At 36.4% G+C, this 15,897-nt stretch overlaps 2 protein-coding genes across 2 annotated transcripts in view; one reads left to right on the top strand and one right to left on the bottom strand.

The window, feature by feature from the left end:
- LOC107092008 (glutamate receptor ionotropic, NMDA 3A-like) overlaps positions 1–15,897 on the bottom strand; it is a 50,734-nt gene that overhangs the window by 12,946 nt on the left and 21,891 nt on the right. The window contains exons 3-5 of the mRNA XM_015386274.1: positions 4,763–5,432; positions 3,117–3,500; positions 2,771–2,916 (exon numbers count right to left, since the gene is read on the bottom strand). Coding sequence (XP_015241760.1) covers positions 2,771–2,916; positions 3,117–3,500; positions 4,763–5,432 — 1,200 coding nt within the window. The remainder of the gene's footprint in view (positions 1–2,770; positions 2,917–3,116; positions 3,501–4,762; positions 5,433–15,897) is intronic.
- LOC107092006 (tripartite motif-containing protein 16-like) lies at positions 11,038–12,729 on the top strand. Its single transcript, XM_015386272.1, has one exon. The coding sequence runs from the start codon at positions 11,039–11,041 to the stop codon at positions 12,671–12,673; it is 1,635 nt and encodes a 544-aa protein (XP_015241758.1). The 5' UTR covers position 11,038; the 3' UTR covers positions 12,674–12,729.

Below are 15,897 nucleotides of genomic sequence, written 5' to 3'. Positions count from 1 at the left end.
TATCTATCTATAATATATGTGCGTGTATTACATTTGTAAGATATGTATATATGATTTCCCAGCTTTGAAGCAGTTGCTGTCTAAGTAGTTTTCCTAAATTGCCAGGACTGGAGCAGGCAAGTCTGTCAGAACTCAGTCTAAAGAGTCAGGGTTTTTTTAGAGGAAAATCTCTCTCTCTTTTTTTAAGTATTGAAGTGTATCTTGTTGTGTCATCAAAATGTAAATTATTTAGGATTAAGGTACATAGATGACAATATTTAAAAATAGAGAACAGAATCTGATGAAAAATAAGTAATGTCTTCAATTAGTTAAACAGGAGTTCTTCACCGATATGTGGTGTGTACCCTCGGGATGCGTGCTTTGGGCCCATTCCTAACCTTTTCGGTTAAAACCTTCAATGCTTTAAAAAGTGACATGTTTGCTGGTTAAATTTAGCTGTACTGCTCCTTTGAAATGTATAACTTATAAAACATAAACAGCTTAGCCATTGTTTATCCGAAATCAAAAGTTACCAACCGTTACCATTACTACCAATGATAAAATCCCTGTTATCTGACAATATGGTGTCAAACATTTCAGTGTTTACAATGACAACACTCTTTCTATTGGGAAACTTTACAAACGTCTTTTTAAAAACTTTTTTCTTTCACCTAAGGAAAAACAAAAACAGAACTACAAATAAGTGTCAATGCTATTATTTCATCTAATTTAGTTTACTGCAACTTTATTTTATTATGTTTAAAGCTAGATCTTACAACATTACCCTGGCCTCCTGTTCATTTTAAATTTCAGTTAAAGATTTAGGCTTTAACCATGGGGCAATCCATGGCCAGGCCCTTAAATGCATTGTGGACTTATTTGAAGTCCAGTCTTTTTCCTGTGTTCTTAGCTAATCTAACCAGTTGTTACTGGTGGTTTCCTGCACAGATTTTAAGACATGTTATGATTATTTTTATTATTCATGTATTTTTTTGTTAAACTCTAATATTACCTGCCTGTTACATGTTAAGGCTCATGTTTTCCCAAGCAGATTATCTTATAAGGGCTGTTCTGTAAGTATATAATTGAATGAAATGAGAGCATAGAGAAAGAGTGGATTATTCTTGACAGATAGCTCTGTCACTGTGTATTTGAGCTGTCCTTGATCTAAGAACACTGTAATATCTTGACATGTCTGGAGCCAGTAACCACCGAGCAAAAATTGGTTGACAATACAGTAAAAAGACAACATGATTTACATCCAAGCAACATCTATATTTGGTTGAAAAGAAAAAAGGTGAAAATCTCTAATTTTCAGATCGTTGAAAAGATTTTGAAAACTCAGTTTTCAACGTCTTTTAGATAATCTGAAAATGTCTATTATCCATCCGACCAAATACAGCCCAATTTTAAAAAGTATGTAAGTCAGTAAAGTATGTCTGGACTAAATCCAGACTATGAGAGACAGACCAGATTTAGCTTAAAAACCAATTTCTAAATGACGTTTGGTGTTTGTGGCGATGCAGTCTTCTCATGTACAAACATGTGAATGATTTAATAATGGTAGACTTGATAATGTGGCAGGGTGTGACATTGGAAATGTATAAAATTCTTCTTTTTAGAATAACTGGTATTCTGGGCCTACTTGTTGAACAAGCCCGGTGGTAAGCGCTGCCATCTGTAATCCAAGCCATTTCCTCGTCTGAGCACAAATATAATTTCTGTCAAAATCTGTTATCATGTCTCATATTAATTTAATACATAAACCTTATAAAGTGTTATTTAAAGTTTTTGTTTCGAGTGATCTCGTCTCATGAAAGAATTGGGGACATAAAGCTTAAAGGTAGATCTTTCCTTTACAGACATGTGGAAATTGATTTTTGGATCCTAACCCTGTATCCCAAGAGGCGGAGGATCTGAGGATGTGGAACTCCTTTCCTCTGTGTTCCACAGAATCCACTAACTCTTCTAAAAGAAACTCAAGAAATGCTTATTTACACATGATTTCAATTAATTTGCACTTTTTTGTAATTTATTTTACTTGGGACTTTGGGATTTTTATCATTGAAAGATGCAACATCAATAAACATTTTATTTCTTGTCTGCTTGTGTTTTTTCCAAACTTCCTCACTTCTTGTTGAATATATTTCCAGTTGTGAACTTCTTTCTCCGGTATTGTGGTATTATGTTAGAACTAAAACAAAAAAGGCAGATTAAAATCACTGTGCCTAAACACAATGGATAGTTATGCATCACACATGTATGCTTCCTTGATGCCAAATTGTGATTCTCTAAAGATGACATTAATCCTGTGATGCTCTAATTTAGTAATCTCAGTGTACATTTACTGTATATATACTTTTCATCCTTTCAAATTGTGTCCTTGCCACAGCCTGTGTTGCTGCTGCCTTTTCTCACTTTATTCAGCCATGCTCCACAGGGATGCCTGCTGAATGCTGAAGCAGCTTAGGATGACAGCAGTGGCAGGGTAAAGAGGAGGATGAGTTCTGAATGTGAACAGACATGCTTGTGCTTTAGAATGACAGCAATAGGTTTGAAAATGTTCTATTTTTCTTTCTGTTTTATAAATATTGACATTCCCTCGGCATGCATGCATCTTCAGTTTTATCAAGTGAGACACCGTTTACAGATTTGCAAAAATGACAGAAAGAGATATCTTAAAAGGGTTAACACGATGAAAGGTGACATCAGTATATGGATCAGTAAAAACTTGCTTTTATGTGTGTCTGCATGACATATGGTATTTTCTCTTTCTTTGCCTTTGTCTTACTTTAGATTATGTATGCCGTCAGGTGTAGCTGGGACATTGTATCTTCTCATATACTCATGCATCTCAGGGAAACTCTTCTTGACGTAGTCTTCTGCACTGCTTTCTCTTACTGTAGCAAAGCGGAATCCCTGAGAGGGATGGTGCAACTGCAGAGGTGAAGAGAGAAATGAAGATTTCACCTTTTCAATACCTTTGAAAGCATTAATAGTTTTTTCAGTTGCAGTCTACTGTTTCTTGTTAGTTTTGGCCTTCACGGTATTCTGATTTACACTTCTGTTTTCCCTTTGGTGAAATTAATGCAATATAAATGTAAGTGGAAAACTAATCACATAGAATGTGTTTTTACCTTTGGATCGTGTATCCCTGACAGTTGCTCGTAGGTTTTCTCCCCGACCATGACAGCCGCCAAGTTAGCAGTGTAGGTGGACAGACAGAAAAGACAGAAGATCGCCCAAAGGTTCATCAGTAGACGACCAGTCCAGCACTTTGGGGGCTTGATGGCTACTGTTCTTCCAAAGAGAATAGCATAGCAGACATTTAGGGCTGAGGAGAAAGAGAAGACGCGGTTGCGATTGCGTCCTCGAGGCGTCATCCCAAAGGGACTGTGCCATTCGTACAGGGTGAGGAAGACAGCAGTGACGTGGAGTGAAACAAAGATGCCTAGCCACATGGACCAATGGAGGGGCCACATGAAGGCACCGATGGGGGCTGCTGTGTCACGGGTACGAACCTAGGCAGGACAAGAAAGAGACAGAAGAAACATTAGAGCTGATTAACCTGAAACATAAAATTATATTATATACTTTTAGATTTATTTTAACTTTGTTTTGTTTGTTTTTTAAACATCCTAGCATTATTTTTTTTTAAATATATTACGTTTTAGACCTGTTAGACAGAAGTCTAAAACTTTAAGGAATTTTTTTTTCTTTTTTTTTTTTTGTAGAGTAGACATTTTTGTTTTGTTTGTGCTTAACAATTAGATACAGTAGACCAAAAGTAGACACAATCTAATTCTAACATGTCAGAGCCATTCATTATGTAGTAATGTAGTAAAGTAAAAGTAAGGTAATGTAAAGTGTAGTAATTCAAGTGTCAGTGAATTGTCAGATTAGTTACCCCAAAATAAACTATCATGCACTGATATCTGTTTTCATGAAATTAACTTCCTCTTTTCGGAAGATTTGCTTTTTTATGCTTCATAATTTTGGGATGCGATCTCAGGTTAATTTTGCCGATTTTTTCATTCTTTCAATATGATGGATTTAGACACATTTTCATGTGGAAATTAAAGGATTATATTGAGATAACACCACTGTGCGGATGTTACAACTTTACAATTCAAAACATCTTGGTCCTAACACTACAGTATTATTGGATATATTATGGGATATTCAGCATGTCTTTATTTCGTTGGGGCAATCATGAAATAGCCCTTCACTTCATTCTATGTCAACAACATGTACATTAGTTTACACAGGGGAAAAAAAATAAAACATTTAAACAAGCGTGCTTTACATCAACAAAAGTACAAAGCAATCATTTTGAAAGAATGCTTTAAAAATTATAATTGTTAAAATTTTAGAGAAAAATAAATCAGTAAATTGTAGTATTCCAGTCGACTGTCAGTCAAACTAAAGCCGCATTTTAAGATTCGCAGTTACATCGTAGGTAAGAAAGAAGAGTGATCACCACAATCATTAAGTCCTCTCTGTTGTTGGGAGAAGCTAAAGTAATTGAAGTAATAGGAACCTCACAAAGCGGAGCACTCACCAGTCCAACCCCGTATAAGGAATTATATTAGGCTTCAATACATGCTGTAATAAAGCACTGTCATATCGACAGTGACCACCAGAATGCCAAGCAGAAAGAATTTAGGGGAGGCAATGACACACAGTGAAAAACGATGGACCACAAAGTGACTGAAATGAAGAGTAAGGACTATAATCCAACAAGCAATCAAAAAGAAATCAGAGTGAGAGAGGTAGTACTGACCAGAATCCCCAGGCTGGTGGAGAAAAAGGGTGATGTAAAGTCAATGACTTGACTTCTGGCTGAATTAATGCTGAATGATGTCACTGCCAGGTGGGCAGCACCACTTAGTAAATCGCCCACCAATCCTGTCCAACGACCATTCTTGTATCCTCCATATTTCCCATCGCCAACAATATACAGGTCAAATGTGAAGCCAATATCCTCTGCCAGCTTTTCTAGCAGGTCAATGCAGTATCCATAGCAACATTTCTTCAGTTCTGTAGGAACAGATCCATTGTGCCCTGAAAGTTTCTGAAAGAGCCCTTGCAAAACAGATGATTCATTGGTAAGTGGGTCCAAACACAGCTGGCCTGCTGGACACAGTCCATCACCATCAACCTCACGGGTAAAAACGAAAGGGTGCTCCACTAAAGTCACCACTCGCATGTGCAATCGAGCAGAACGACGCCAATCTCCCCCACCACCAGACCCTTGGTGACTTGGCCAGGCGCGTTGGTCCATCAGAACTCTCCCTCGACGCCAACGTCCGAGACGAGTCCATGTTGGCTGGCCAAGAGGGTCCAGCTGGAGAGACCAGATGTAGTGATGGGCCTCTGAGATGATATTCTGACTATGGCTTTCTTTGGATATAAAACCACTCTGGCCCTCAAATGATGTGTTGGCAAGGAATCTGAAGAAAATAAAGGAGAAAAGGGAAACAATTATAAGAGATGAAAATAAGGAAACATCTTAGGACACCTAAAATGTTGTTTTTCTTCTATAATTTTAAACAAATATATCTAATGAAATTCAAACAGATCCCTTTAAGGTGCATTTTTGACTTCATTCTGAACCCTTTGTCATTTGTCAAAAGAAAAAAGAACATTAAATGAGAGCAATAAACAAAACAGCATGCATGCATGCAAAAAAATCCATGCATTTGCTATATCACAATTTTTAATTTTAATATCGTATTTGACCATTTTAACTTTGTATTTCTAAATGTCTCTTTGCTCTCTATATGTCTACGTATTAGAGTGTTTTAACTAATAGAACTTCTTATTTTTCAAAGATCCTAACATCTTTACCTACTTTATAGAAAGGCAACACATAATACACAATAATTTTCTGTGTATTCCTAAAGCCGAATATCTTACAGAATAATAAATGAGGGCAGAATAAATTGTAAACTGTGAAGCCCAAGCTTAATTGTTTTGGGTGTATGTTTTTTTGGTAAACAAAAATCTGAAAAGTATTGCGCTTTTTAATAGGACAGACTATTAGGGCCAGACTACGAAAAAAAATAAATAAATAAATAATTATTAGAATGCATAAGATTGCAAGTTTATGTTTTTATATTACTAGAATTTGATTAAGATTAAAGAAGTAAAATGATGACTTTACTCTTGCTATATTATGAGAATAAAGTCATGATAGAATAAAGTCGTCAGGTTAGTCCATTCAGAATAAAAATCTTTGAACAATATCTGAGCAGCACAGCCAAACTACCAAACAGCAATCTGAGGTGTGTTTCTTCACATAATAAAAATTTGATGCTGATGGGCTAAAAGTTTTATTTCTTCATTTTTTTTAACCGATACGAAGGCATAACTTAACAAGATTCTAAACAGTCCTCATTTCAATGCAGTGCATGAGTTTTCATTAAATTATATTTACTTTATTCTCGTAAATTATGATTTTTATCTGCCAATATTATGATGTTATTTTGGTAATATTTTGAGTTTACCTCACACTGTGATATCTTTAAACGTGCACTACTATGGCTTTGATCTCATTAGATTATGACTCTATTCTCATAATATTATGACTTTGTAAGGTTGTATTTTTATTCTCATAATATAATGACTTATGTCTTGTAATTCTACTAGTTTATTTTCATAATATTACAGCAAGTCAAAAACAGAATTCTCTTTAGTCCTATCCTAGTTCTCTGTCATACTTTCACAAAACCTGTGTTTGCCTGAAAAATAACAGACTAAGCAATTATTTTCAGATATCCCTCATATTTTAAGCAACCTCAGTACAGCTGTTTCCTTTGACAGCATTAGTCAGCAAACAGCATCATAAAGATCTTAAAAGATGCTAGACCGGTTGCAGACAAAACAATGTGCCTATGGCAATTAGCTAATGCACTAATTTACAAAAGGGCTCCATAATAACTGGCTTCACTTGTGGAACAAGAAAACTTTCCATCCACTTTCCTTTCCATTGTTCTACAGCCAGGACAATAAAGTAAAACCATGTTTTTAACAGGCTTTTTAATCAACAGATTTTTATAATTAAATGTCCACTTATAAGCCATTTTACAAAAAGAAGCACATCTGGCAATATACCACGACATGATTGTCTCACCTGACCTAAAAGGATTGATCTCAAATTGGAGAAATTTACCTCTGCATTTACCTCACCCCATTGGGGAGAAGTGGGCTGCCATCGTTGGGCACCCAGGGATCAGTGTGCGGTTAAAGGTCTTGTTCAGAGACCCAGAGTGGCAGCCTTTGTGAGTGGAAAACAAACTCAGAAAATCACGATTCCACACTCTATGCCCTAACCACTAGGCCACCACTCCCCAAGATATTAGTAACTCTGTGAGAGCTACAGAGATCCATAGCTCATATAGGACAACCTGTTGATGAATATCATGCCATCTGTAAAGCCAACAAGAAAGCCTTAGCAACACACATTTAAAGTTTGTCAGCAAACATCTTTAAACATGCTGCTAAATCAACTAAAGGATGGTTTAAGCTAAAGCACATTTATGTGTTTAAAGGTTCCCAGTGGCTTATTTGATTTATAACCCTGCACAGACAATCTATATAAGCAATCTGCCTGAGTTAGAGCAATGCTACATGTAACAAGAATAATGGGCATAAATTTGTGCAAAGTTAGGATATGTTTTTCATACCTCAAATACATGTAGCAATATATTTTATCATAGTGATTAATGCATTCTTTACTTTTCAGATCTCCATTACTTTACAAAATGTGAAAACATTTATAATTTTTTTAGCTACTTAAAACTTTCTTAGATCTCTTAGAGATGTGAAAATAAACGTATTTCCTTAGAGGTTCTGTGAAAAGCAAAAAGCTCTGAATGTATTTAGTGGAACACATTCAGAGAAATAAAAAGGTGATATAAAGATATGTGTTCAACTGATAAGTGCCTTTATCAGGGTTATTATCCAAACACCTTTTGATATTGGTGTGGGATTTGCTCACTAAGTTAATGTTTGTTTTCTACTTTTTATCCAAATATTATTTTAACCATTTAAAATCAGTACCAGAAACTGAACGTTTGTGGCCTAAGTAGCTCAGGAGAATGGTTAAAGTTTTTTTTTTTTGTGTGTGTGAGTTTGTGAGCAGGACTGTATAAGACAAATAACGGTTCAGTGGGCAAACCATCTTTTTACCTGAGCAATGCTGGCTGTCTGAGAGTGTCAGATACCAGAGCAGATGCAAACTAAAGAGAGCAAAAGGCCCAGCCCTGCTCACTGAGTTGTATAAGATTGAGATTGACTGTAAGAAACAAAAAAAAAAAAGGAAAACAATCTGGGATGTAGTCTGAGAAGGCTGATGGTCACCTCTCTGACATGCCCTGAGGAGGTAATGATGTAGCTGATGTGACCTACTCCAAAATATCTCCTTTCTTTCACCTTGCTCACTGAAAAAATCCCTTTCTAAGCAACATGTTGAGTTTTATACTTTGTTAACAGATGCTAAGGAAACCTGACAACTCCCCTGCTCTGCCTTAAGGACACTTTCTTTGGCCTGTAGATGTGTGGAGAGTCACTTCTATAACTGCACACACTTGAAGTAAGACACCTTTTACACTTCTTGAGGTGAATTGAAATGTTTTCTAAAAAGTCCCACTCTGCTCCAGTTAATGTGTTTTTACTGAAGACATCTGCAACACTTCACAGCATTGAAATGCTGAAACCTGAAGCCCACTATAGCAACAGTGCCAGGGTGTTTCAGCAGACTGGAGGCTTCTTGTATGCATGAAGAAAGAAAAGGCAAAAATGGAGCGTAACAAAACTCATAGATTAACGCAGACGTCAAAGGCATACAGAGCAGCTGGCCCTGATTCTGGCCGCCCTCACTCAATTATGAATCATCCAATTTTTTTTTTACTGAGAACACATGCAGTGTTTAAGCCTGAATAAATTTTTTTTTGGTTTCACAAGTAAAAAACAAAAAATGCTCTAGTCTGTTATTATAGCTACTGAGAGCAGAAGTGGAGAAATATTAATTTTTTTTGCTTTTTGTTAAACAAAAAAGCCTACTATATAATATGCACTATTACAGCTCTACCCAACGATTTTATTACAAAGCTTTATTTTGTCAATTCTACATGTAAAACACATATCACACAGCAAGTGTACACAAATATCCCTATAAATAAACAAGCAACTTGCATCATCCCCTTTTAACTTATTATGTATAATTGAACAGAAAAATAGAAAAGATGAAAAAGTTCTTGAAAATGATCTACGTGTAGGGGTGAAGGTTCCCACGCTAACTGCTAGGTTGCCAGTTTGAACCTCCACTGCCTATTGTTGTGTCCTTGGGCAAGACTCTTTACCTGCATGTTATTTCCTCTGTTTTTTATGCTCTGCTAATCTGAAATAAACTTCAAGAAAATTGTAAAAGCTCTGAAACCCTCAGTAGTTTTCAATCACGATTAAAAAACACATTTGTTTAGAGCGACCTTGATGTCTGAACACTATTACCTAAATTTCCATTCCAACTTTCATTCACTATTTTATATAGTTTTGTATTTTTTTATTAACTATTTTAAATGTCTTTAATATATAATAATCTAATTTAAATAATTCACTTGTATTATCTGTAATTACTGTATGCTGCCTCTATGCAACTGCAATGCATTTCTCTTTTTCTTTTTCTCATGTACAACCCTTTAAATTCCCTTGCCACTGATATATACTATATCAATAAACTTTCCTCTCCTTGCCTTTTTTTTGTGTCACTTTTACAAAAAAAATAAATACAAATGAATTTTTATATTTTCCAATTTCTGCTTCTTTTGAGCAGATATTTTAGATATTTCTGAAAGAGTTGAACGATGCTCTCAAACCTAAGAACACCACTCTAGTCATCAGAAGATGAATGAGGTGGTATCATACAGATGGTCTGTTTTACTTGGACCAGCTTGCAACAACCAAAAGCTTGAATATTACAACTTTTAAAGAGTTTATTGTCTTATGTATTAAATTTGTATTATCAGGGACACACCAGAGCTGGATTTCAGAATGGAAAAACATGGATAGCCTCAAACATTGGAATAGCTCTTTCCTCGTTTCTCCAGAACCTCTACAGCCGAAAACCTAATCACATTTAAATGAGCTCTGGCATTTTGAATAATAAATATTCAGCAATAATTATCACAGGATATCATTGATGGCTACAAAAAAGGTGCATAAACTAAGACTTTTCAAACTATAGTTGCTCATGATCAAAATTAATACATGTAACCTCCATGCTTCAACATTTAAAAACCTCAGACCAGCACCTCACACTATGTAAAACAATAAATAAACAAGTTATAAAGATTTTCACACTCATAAAAGTTTGCATTTTAAAGAAATAAAACAAAGAAAATTCAAACTTCAAGTGAGATCAAGTACTTCTGTAAAAGTAGGACTTTTTTCTTCAGATTTTAAGCTGTTACATCAAGTTCTTTTAATATGGCAATCTTTCTCTTTTGCTTAGCACATTAAAATGCAAATGTAGGCCAAGGTCCAGATACGACCTTGACAGGGTCAAGATTCAGAATGTAGTCTGCCAATTATTATGGTGGACCAGTTCTTCCACATTTAAGAAAAATGAAAATATAAATAAATGCTCCATTATTAAATAAGCTTGTTTAAAAGATTTTAAACTGTATAATCTAATTAATGCATATATGTTTATATTTTTTTGTGTTCATTTATTCATTATTTGAATTATCTATCAACTTTTTAAATCACTTGGGATAGTTTCTGTTCTTTATTGCTATTTTTAAATGTCCTTTGTTTTTTAATATGAAGAGAGGTTAAAAACAGTGCGTCATTCACAAACTCCTCCCTTTTTTCCTGTTTTTGACTACAAACAGCCTGAGAATTTTTTTTGTTTGTTTCCTCCCACTCAGATCTACAAGCGTAGTGATGGGTGTAACCAGTGAGATTCAAAGCAGCAGCATATTTTTAGATCAGAATTTAAACTGATCCTTGTTTCAAGGAAGTAAAAACTTTTAGTCATTGTTCCTGAGAGGGGAAAATGGCGCAGAAAGGATTTCAGCTTGACGAAGACAAATATTCCTGTTCAATCTGTTTGGATCTGCTGAAGGATCCAGTGACTATTCCCTGTGGACACAGCTACTGTATGATCTGTATCAAAACCCACTGGGATGAAGAGGAGCGCAAGAAAATGTACAGCTGCCCTCAGTGCAGAGAGAGCTTTAAAAAGAGACCTGTCTTGAAGAAAAGCACAATCTTAGCAGCTTTAGTGGAGGATCTAAAGAAGACAGGACTCCAAACTGATCTGGCTGATCATCACTTCGCTGGACCAGGAGATGTGCCTTGTGATGTTTGCACCGGGATCAAGCTGAAAGCTGTTAAGTTTTGTTTATCTTGTCCAGCTTCCTACTGTGAGAATCATCTGCAACCTCACTACGATGCTCCACCATTACAGAAGCATAAGTTAGTGGACCCCTCTATGAAGCTTGAGGACAGCATCTGCTCTCATGATCAGGACTGTATGTGTTGTCTCTGCATATCCGATGAACATAAAGGCCATAAAAACAATCCATCTGTGGCAGAAATTACTGTTAAGCAGAAGAAACTCCAGGTGAGTCTACAGCAAATCCAGCAGAGAATCCACGAGAGGGAGAAAGATATGAAGCTGCTTCATCAGGAGGTGGAAGCCATTAACTTTTCTGCTGATAAAGCAGTGGAGGACAGTGAGAAGATCTTCACTGAGTTGATCAATCTCACCTGGAAAAGAAGCTGTGACGTGCAGCAGCAGATCAGATTCCAACAGCAAACGGAAGTGAGGCGGGTCAAAGAGCTTGAGGAGAAGCTGGAGCAGGAGATTGCCGAGCTAAAGAGGAAAGATGCTGAGCTCAAGCAGCTTTCAAGCACAGATGACAACTGGTTTCTCCACAATTACCCATCACCCTCAGTGTTTAGTGAATCCAGACACTCATCCATCAATGTCCGTCCTTTGAGATACTTTAAGGATGTGACAGCAGCCGTGTCAGAGCTCAGAGATAAACTACAGAACATCCTGAGAGACACATGGACAAACATCTCCCAGGTAGTCACTGAAGTTGATGTTTTACTTTCGGATCCAGAACCAAAGACCAGAGCTGAATTCTTAAAATATGCACAAGAAATCACCCTGGATCTACACACTGCAAACAGACATTTGATTTTATCTGAGGGAAACAGAAAAGCAACAGTAATGAAGCAAGAACAGTCTTATTCATATCATCCAGACCGTTTCTCTGCCTGGGTCCAGGTCCTGAGCAGAGAGAGCCTGACTGGACGTTGTTACTGGGAGGTGGAGTGGAGGGGGAAACGAATTGACATAGCAGCCGCATACAAACAAATTGGCAGACTAGGGAACTTAGATGACTGTGAGTTTCGTTCCAACAATAAATCTTGGTCTTTGTATTGTGACAGAAATGGTTACATGTTTTGGCACAACAAAATCAAAACTCCAGTTTCAGGTCCTGTTTCTTCCAGAGTAGGAGTGTACCTCGATCATAGAGCAGGTACTCTCTCTTTCTACAGTGTCTCTAAAACAATGACTCTTCTCCACAGAGTCCAGAACACATTCACTAATCCGCTGCATGCTGGAGTTGGATTCTATAAGGACGCAAACTTTGCTATGCTGATGAAACTCAAATAGTCAAAACCGATTTGAGCTCATAGTTCTGTTACTTCTTTACTGTGCTGAGATTACTTTCTTTTTTTTTATAAGACCCAGTCTTTATTTCTGTTGTTTTGTTGATATTGGAGGTTGTTCAGGTGTTGCCATCTACTCTTTCTGCCCAAACACGGAGGTCATTATTGCTAAGGAGGATTTATATTTCCAAACGACATCCGGGGTTTAACTTTTACACATTGTGGAATGATTTAAGTCTAGCCAATAAAATGGTAAAAAAAAATGATGACATTTAAAGCACAGGAGTCCTGGTGGTATTCTAAGTTGAAGTATGATGCCTGGCTGAATCATATCCTTTTACATAGCAACCATAAATCAATGTCATGCCCCACATATTCTTGTGTCATTTGTCACCTAAAAATATTCTGATTCATGTTTAACTTGCCTTTACATGCCAGAAATGTGCTAAACGTTGTACATAACTGTTTACCTCTTACTTCAGATATATGGGAGGTAGGTGTATATGTGTGCGTGTGTGTCGTGGGGAGGGGGGGGTCTGTTTTTACCTAAGTTGGATCAAGAACATATGTCTCTAAGGAGACATTTGTTTGATTGCATTTTCTATCTTAACAAGCCATCAGGTGGGCAGATCAAAGTGATCTTTAAGGGGTGTGTAACAGAAATTGAGAAAATATCAGTAAGGAATGAAAATTAATTTTGCCAGAATCTTGAATTTCTAACATTTCCACAATAAATCCCAACTGTCGATCATCTGCACGAGGTGTTATGTAAAGAGCTTTTAATGCATAGTGGAAACCAGTGAAAGGCTCTAAAGGGAGCGTCCAAATAGGCTTAGAGTAACAAAGCAACTGGAACAGCAAGAATTTCCAGCAAGGACTGGTTCTTTTGTACAAGTAACAACCGATCGCTGCAAATCTAAAAGGTATGCTAAACACTTACCGAAAACAAAACAGCACCTCAGAGAAGCATGGTGAGGGCAGCATTATGCTCTGGGGTTACTATTTTTAGCTGTAAATGGTTTTTTGTCAAGTAGATTAGTAGAGCCCCAAAATCGAATTAAACTAACTCTCGTATTTTATTTAAAAATATCAACCCTGAAATAAGACAGTTTTGTTGAAAGAACTGAATATGATCATTTTTAGAGCCCCCAGCTTATTACAAAACATAGCTGTGATGATACTTTTGTTCTTTTTTTTTTGTAAAACAGGGTTTTTAAACTTTTCTTTACCCTATGGAGTTGTTGGACTTTTTTTTATTTTTGGTTTGGTTCTATATTGTATTGATAACTATGGAAAATGTCATATTAAAACTGAAATAAGTCCTTGATTCTACCATTATTTTTCTTTACCTCATACCTGGCACTAACAGGGGTAAGTACACTCTCCAGATCTCTCCAGAGTTGTTCTTTGAAGCACCACTTCAAAAAATGTTTAATAAGAAAGAACAATAAAAAAAAGACATAACTCATGAATCACTGCAAAACCTCAGATAGATGAATAACCATATTTTGTTACAGGTCATTTCACTAAACACTTTTTTTGTCTAAAGGAAAGGAAAAAAAAAAACAATTGAGAAAGAAAGTAATAAAGTTCAAAGCTGCTAAGCACTGTGGTGTTTTTAGACAAATTGACCTGAAGTATTTAGTACTTCCACCTGTAAACACTAGTAATAAAGCAGACATCTTGCTTTATTATGCAACATCCTGAAATGTGTGGGCCTAATATCCCATTTGAACCTACTAAAATGTCTCCTTTAAATTGTTTTTCCAATGATCTAATTGAGTGCTGACTTTTTGCCCAGGACATCCAGTCCTTAAACACAACATCATTCATAGTTATCAGGCATATAAGAACCCTTTGGAGCAGATGGGTTTGTTGCTATGACTCAGATGCAGAAATACACCTAGAGCAATCATCACTTTAGCTGCTACATACAGCTATTTCTAATCAGAAATGAAAGGTCCATTTCTATGCATCAGCTTGAAATAAATAAAGCTGTGTTTACATTAAGACCACAAACTTGTGGGGTTAGGAATGTCTGCTGTAATACTGTATCCCTATAAAAAGGTTTTGACAACAGAATTTAAATGTGAGTATTTTATCTGCCTGCCAGCTTATTACAAAACATAACTGCGACAACACTGGGCGAGCCCTTTGTTTAGCTGCTTTTGCTTTGTGTCTGTTCCTCCAGCTTGTTTTTGATCTTTGCAGGATTCGGCTTGTAACCTTGTGGGCCAGTGTAAATAAGGCAGTTTGTCCCACTTTAACAGCTGATTATGTTGACATATCAACTATTCCAAAGGAATTTTAGATCTGCTCTCATCTAGCAACCACTACCTTATGCAGCAACACTGCCAACTATGCATGAAGCCAAACCTCACAGCATGTCTCCCTCTGCACCACCCTCAGCTTCTTTTTCCATCTTGCCATCGGTTTTCAGTGTGTTTTCCTGTTTCAGACAGCTCGGCTGCTTACTGCCAACACAGCACCTGGCTGCTTACTTTACCTTCCTGGAGCTGCTACCTTCCTTTCCACATGCCACTCAGGATAAGCTTCTAAACTACTGCTGAAATCTCCAAACTGTCAGCTCTTAAAGCCACACAAATAAATATTTTTACCGTAGCTATATCTCCTACAAAGCAAGTATAAACATACAGTATACGCACTCTATGACATCTGTATTTGACATGTATCATACATACTATATACATACATGGAGGGGGGGTATATTTATTATAGTGAAATGCCATTGCTATCAATTAATCTGTGGCTTTTAATGATATCCTGTTATTCACCTATTACTTCTCTCTATTATAATTAGACAAAGGCTCGATTGCTAAGGAGTCAGTTTGTCTCCTTGAGCATTTTTTAACTCTTTGTAGCTCATTAAAAATGAATCAACTACGGCTCATGTGTCACCAATTATCCAAAAATGAAACCCTTTAAACATGGATGGTAAATTTATATATATATAAAAAAAAAGACATAATACTTAAAGCATGTGGTTCTGTCCCCTTTTTGGTTTGAATTAACGTTTTCACGCCCAATACCCCCAGATGCATTTTGACAATTAACCAAAGAAAAGTCAACTGCACTAAATTGCACATGGCTGTAACATAAATCATAATCTCGTTTTAATTAGAGGTTTCCTTTTTGGCTTAAAACCCACAAAATAGAACTAGAATGGAATTATGATCCAAAATATTGAAAGAAATCAATCAATCAATC

Source organism: Cyprinodon variegatus, unplaced genomic scaffold (assembly GCF_000732505.1).
Source record: "Cyprinodon variegatus isolate N-32 unplaced genomic scaffold, C_variegatus-1.0 Scaffold362, whole genome shotgun sequence".
Lineage (NCBI taxonomy): Eukaryota > Metazoa > Chordata > Actinopteri > Cyprinodontiformes > Cyprinodontidae > Cyprinodon > Cyprinodon variegatus.
The sequence above is the reverse complement of the archived record's forward strand: the minus strand, read 5'-3'. Positions and strand labels throughout refer to the sequence as shown.